General features: G+C 54.3%; 4 protein-coding genes across 4 annotated transcripts, besides 3 other annotated features; 1 reads left to right on the forward strand and 3 right to left on the reverse strand.

Annotated features, from left to right (window-relative positions):
- Tco025E_08970 (uncharacterized protein) lies at positions 1-548 on the forward strand (the record flags this gene model as incomplete). Its single annotated transcript, XM_029375801.1, has 1 exon — positions 1-548. A coding segment is annotated over one exon (548 nt), but the record flags the coding sequence as incomplete, so codon positions are not given.
- Positions 549-972: 424 nt separating this feature from the next.
- Positions 973-1,000: a microsatellite.
- A 601-nt stretch (positions 1,001-1,601) lies between these two features.
- Positions 1,602-1,631: a sequence feature (GA-rich).
- A 31-nt stretch (positions 1,632-1,662) lies between these two features.
- Positions 1,663-3,651, reverse strand: Tco025E_08971 (uncharacterized protein; the record flags this gene model as incomplete). The annotated part of the gene is made up of 1 exon (XM_029375802.1): positions 1,663-3,651. One exon carries the CDS (start codon positions 3,649-3,651, stop codon positions 1,663-1,665), a length of 1,989 nt encoding a protein of 662 aa, XP_029224075.1.
- A 229-nt stretch (positions 3,652-3,880) lies between these two features.
- Positions 3,881-4,375, reverse strand: Tco025E_08972 (uncharacterized protein; the record flags this gene model as incomplete). Its single annotated transcript, XM_029375803.1, has 1 exon — positions 3,881-4,375. One exon carries the CDS (start codon positions 4,373-4,375, stop codon positions 3,881-3,883), a length of 495 nt encoding a protein of 164 aa, XP_029224076.1.
- A 281-nt stretch (positions 4,376-4,656) lies between these two features.
- On the reverse strand, positions 4,657-5,028 carry Tco025E_08973 (uncharacterized protein; the record flags this gene model as incomplete). The annotated part of the gene is made up of 1 exon (XM_029375804.1): positions 4,657-5,028. One exon carries the CDS (start codon positions 5,026-5,028, stop codon positions 4,657-4,659), a length of 372 nt encoding a protein of 123 aa, XP_029224077.1.
- A 160-nt stretch (positions 5,029-5,188) lies between these two features.
- Positions 5,189-5,233: a sequence feature (A-rich).
- The last annotated feature ends 76 nt before the right edge of the window (positions 5,234-5,309 follow it).

Consider the following 5,309-nt stretch of genomic DNA (forward strand, 5'->3'; position numbering starts at 1 on the left):
CGGAGGTCGCCGTCCATGTACTCAAAGACAAAAAAGAGCTCATTCTTCTCTCGCACCACCTCGCGCATCTTGACGATGTTTGGGTGTCCGTGAATGCGCCGCATCACCGTCACCTCGGGCAGCTTCACACACTCCTCCCAGGAGTAGTACTTTTGCTTCATCTTTTTAATCGCCACGAGTTGTCCCGTCTTTTTATGCAGCGCCTTCACGACGCAGCCGAAGGTCCCATCGCCCAGCTGATTAAGAATCTCGTAATTTTCCATTTTCACACAGACACAAGAACGCAGAAAAGCTATACGTGCCTTCTTCTTGCTTCACAGGAAATGAGGAATACTGTCTTGTATACAAACAGGAGATGCATGCAGATCTCTGTATGTCTATACACAAATATATACAGAAGGGCGTATGCGCGGCACGTCCTTGGGAAACGGCCTCGCTGTGCAGCTTTTGCCCTCTCCCCTTCCGTCGGCTCTAGTCTGGTGGATGGCCGGCACACCCACGAGGCTGCTCGCGACGCGGCGTCCAGGGCCGAATGGAAAAGGGAGTGAGGGAGCGGGACAAAAAGACGCCAGCCCAAAGGAAAGAAACGAAAGAGAAAAAAGAAAAAGAAAAAAAGGAAGAGAAAAACGCGTGAAGGGAACAAACGACAAATTCTCTCAGTGAAGAAAAAAAAAAACTTGCCTGCGGGAGGCAGCTGCCAAACAAGGCCCAATACCACGCTCTCCAGAGAAACGCCATCGGTTGTTGCCCACCCGTCACTTCTACGCATGTCCCCCACCCTCCCGCGGCCCCCCGCCACACGCCACGCAAAGTAGCGGCGCGGCGGACGGAGGCGTGAGGGCCTCACACACTAAACCAATAAAACATTACTAGCCGCAAAAAACGGCAGCCAAGCAACACTCCTTCTCCCTCGCACAGACCACACCGACTCGGATCCCCTACGCACAGTCCTACTAGCTACGAGGTTGTTGGCTTTTCTTTTCTTTTTTGCTCTTCTTTTTTGCTTCCTTGCCGTTTTGCCTCTTCCTACCTTAAAAAGGATGCTACGACCCCCCCCCCCTACTGGTGCAGCGAATGCGGGTCCGGCGGCCATGCGCCCGTCAGTCCTCCGTGGGCCCCCGCGATCAGCAGCGCCCCGAAAATAAAGTTCGGCAACATGTTGCCGACTGTCCAGAATCCCAAGACAAAGAACTGCTTCGTGAAGCTCCTGGGCACGTAGACGGGCTTCAGACCGTCGAACTTGAGAGGCACCACACGCCCCTTCCCAAGGGGAGCCGCGACTCCGGAATACAACGACAAGGCACTACGGCGAAGCATGTCTGCTGAGCGTCAATTCCCTCCCGCACACCTTCTCGCCGGGGCAAACCAAGAAGGAAAAAATGCAAAAAGAAAAAAGTTACAGCGGGAAGAGGGAGCAGGGAGGTGAACACGGAGGCAGAGGCCAATGGGCGGGGCACAACAAACGCCGCTCGCCTCAACGGCACTGTCGCTCGCCAGCGCCGGCCGCGGCGACGGGAAAAGCGAAGAAACAAGGGGTAAGTAAAGAAGATATACTTAATAAGGAAGAACAACAAGGACTAAAAGAGCTACCGCGAAACAAAGAGGGAGGGGGGTGGAGAGCGAAGGAGGGAAAAAACTCGCACCCCCACAGACACAAAATACTCATAATACGATCCTATTTCTTACTTCTTCAATACGTGGTGCAACGACTTCACGCTCAGCTGAGAGCGACTGCAAGAATACGTACAGGTGGGGAAGCAGTGTCACAGATGACACCGCGGTAACAATGATGCCCAAACCGTACGAGACTTCCAGTGACCAAGGCCTGTTCAGCAGCCATGACAAGGCTACTTGACCCACGTAATTTAGTGGAATCTCAACTGTGCAGAGAGACAAGACAAGAAGCAACAATTGTTGCCAAGACTCGACAAAGTCGGTCAAAATATACTCGAGGGCCCACATATTGAGACACAGAGCAACCATACTGTATAGTCCCAAGACCCAGTGGTAAAAGTTGGCCGCCGACCACACAACCCCTTCATCTAGACCGGTGAGGAGGTACATGCACAATTTCAGGTAATAGCCACCACCCCAAAGCAGAAAAAGAACGAAGAGTAGACCCAAGGTGCGGGCGGCCAGGAACCGGCACGCCGGAACGCAAACTGGGCTGTGAAGGAATTCATCTGGTGATACCGGAACTCGCTCCAACAATATAATATATGGTGTTTTGCATTCCGCACAAACTCTTCTATGCTCCGCGTTTGTCGTAGTGGCACGCCACCTTTCCAAACAGCTTGTATGCACGTATTTAGAAGAGCCATCACAGGCACATGGGGCAAATAATTCATCCACCGGTTTCTTGCAGCGACAGATGCGGCATATGTGTTCATCGCCATCACTCTCTTCTTCACTACTATCATCCACCGCCACTGAGGTGTTTTGTGGTTCAAGCTTATGGTGGGTTTTCTCGGCTGTGGCCTCCTCCCGCATCTCGCAGTCTGTCACGACGGGCGACCGCGTTTCCCCCCACCTGCGACGCGGCCAACAGCGGAAATGAGGGCACACTGCGCGTTGGGCCACGTGCAACTGAAAGGCGACTTTCATGCAAGTCTCCTTAGCAGCCATCATGATCCGGTAAAGTTGCTGGCATTGTCCATCATCCGATTCATTTTCCTCATAGAGAACAGTGACGTGGCGTTCATTCAGCGCAACCGGCTCTGAAAGCCGCATCCCCAACTCCTTCGTGCCCAGAATGAAACACACCACCACAAAGGCGCAGACCACAACCAGGAAGAACTGGCCAAACAGGGTTGAGGTCAACCACATTGCCCAATTACGGGATTCGCGTGTGTCAAGCAACACAAAGACAATGTCGACATCCGTGTAGGATTCATGAGGCATCGTGCCCTGAAGCCGTAGAGTCCAGGGCTTGTTCCAAGCCCCAAGAAGCCCCACATGAAAGATCATTCGTCCAGTGTACCTCTCAAGCGGTATCTCCTTGAAGCTCGTGGTGTACGTCATGTAACGTGCCTGAAAGCACTCGTCGGTAAAGTCGTTACAGTTCTCGATGAGTTCGTAGCGTCGCACAATGCCAGCGGACTTCGAAGCCTCACCCCAGGAGTCGCCACGCGGAACAGGAAATGTTACGCTGGTGTCGTTAAGGGCCCCGCGAAAGATGCGCCCGGCGAGGTCAACCTTGCTGTTCGGTGTGGAGTCCTGCCACAGTGAGGCCGCGAAATTCTCCTCCCATCCGCCACGGAACCGCAGCAGCACATGCCCCTCAAAGCGGCTCAGGGAGCAGGAAGGCGCCGTGCCCTCGCCGCGGCGATCAGGCACGTGGGTGGTTGCGAAACAGTACGGAATCAACAAAAGGTCCTTCTTCAACTTCGCCTCACCTCCGTTGCCTTTTGCGCCGCCCCTCAAAGGCAGTGTCGCTTGAAGCGCATACACCCGTGCGGGCCGCCTCCCACCACCCACGGTGCTGCGTCCACCGAAGTCAATATCGCTCCAAACGGTGGAGGACATGACACTGCGACGCTCGACGTCAAAAAGAGCCACCGCCGGTTGCTGAACTGCATCGCTGACAACGACGGAGCTCCACACGAGCACAACGAGGCCAAACCAAATGTACCAACTTCTCGCGCGCATCATCCCTTGACTAGCAAGCCGGAGACAACAAATCTAAGGGCAAACATATATAAATGTATATCAATGCACGGGGGGGGGGAACAAATAAAAAAGGAAGAAAAAAAGTTTGTCCATAAAACCAGCAAAAAGGCGAGGCAAAGCACTTTCTTTCTCCTGCGATTTCCTCAAAATCTAGTGTACAAACCGAACTCGGCACGGAAGACGTCATTTACAAATATAACGTCTGCATCGTCTACGGCAAGGCCTCCGATGCAATCTCCTCCACGATGCTTCGCAGAGTCGCTTTATCCGCGTCTCCCAGTAGCTCCTCACAAAATGCACTCACCTCCGAATGCACATCTTCCTCAACCCAGCAGTGCACAGCAACCTCTGCTAAACGCTCAATGGCCGCCTCTGTGTTCTTGCGAAGAGCGCACCGCATCTCTTGTTCGCTCTTCGCTTGGGAAGGAGCCGCCCCTAGCAGCACCGTGTCGTTGATGCGCCCTCGAAGGTACTCCACCTTCGCCGCCAGGAACGCCAGCCTCAGTCGATAGGCCGCAACAGTCTCAACGAGAAGGCCATCGTGGTAAGATGGCAGCAATTGGGTTTGCTCCCAATGAAGCCTCTCCGCCCTCCCCGCCGCCAAGAATGACGAGATCACGTCGTCAGGGCGAGCACACGTGGAGGAGGGAGTCCGCCCTGCTCCACCGCCGCCACTTGTACGCCCCGGGGGGCTCGGGGATGCCATGGCAGCTCACGGAGGATGAAAATAAATAAAACGCGGGCAAAGAAAAAAAAAGGGGAAAAAAAACTATTGCAAGAAGAAGGTCAATCGTCGGCAAAATACGGCGGGGAAGTTGGGGTGGGCCTAACATTTCATATTTCCCTGACGTCCCCCAACTTGCTTCGGCAGACACCCATCACAGGGGCACGCACGCGGCCAGAGAGGGAGAGACTCATTGCACGGCCGCAGCGCCCTCCACAAGCAGTGGAGATGATACAACCAACGTGCATGAGAGCTGGCTGTGGTCAACAGAGAGAAAGCAGCATCTCGAACGCCTTGCACAAGTGGCGCAAAAGATAAATAGTATCGTCCGCGGAACCGGCAATGGCGCGCCCTCCAACGTTCCCATCAAATTCCCACCACGTGACGCTCTCGCAATGGGTTCGCTCCCGCATGCCCATGGCAACGACAAGGACGTCGGCGTCGGCGTCGAACGCGTGCGACGCATGTAAGTGCAGAAACGAGCCCCCGCCCCGTCTCTGCACGTGGGGGCGAAGGCCGCCCACCCTTCCCAGACGAATTACCGGAGATGCATCCCAAAGAGCAAACCACAGCGGCAAACATAATCCGCCGCCTCCCCTTCGCTCACAGCCCCGTCCAGCGAAGGCACGTCCCATTGCAGCTGCATTCCTCCTTGGGCATCGTGCTCAACGCTACCGCCACCCCCTATTCGTGTCGAGCGGCGAACCGTGCATGCATGCACACGAGCAACCAAACTTAAAAGCAGTGAGAAGCAAGAAAGGCCCGAGGGAGCAGATGTAGCGCAGAGACACAAACAACGAAAAGCAAAGAAAAACAAGAAGAATAAAAAACAAAACGAAACTCCATAACTTTCTCATAGCGGCTCTCTCAGGACAGCAAGGGACACCTTTTTTGTTTCCTCTCTCTCTCTTTTTTT

The sequence above is a fragment of the Trypanosoma conorhini genome (assembly GCF_003719485.1).
Source record: "Trypanosoma conorhini strain 025E chromosome Unknown Tco_14.4_contig_00932, whole genome shotgun sequence".
Classification (NCBI taxonomy): Eukaryota; Euglenozoa; class Kinetoplastea; order Trypanosomatida; family Trypanosomatidae; genus Trypanosoma; species Trypanosoma conorhini.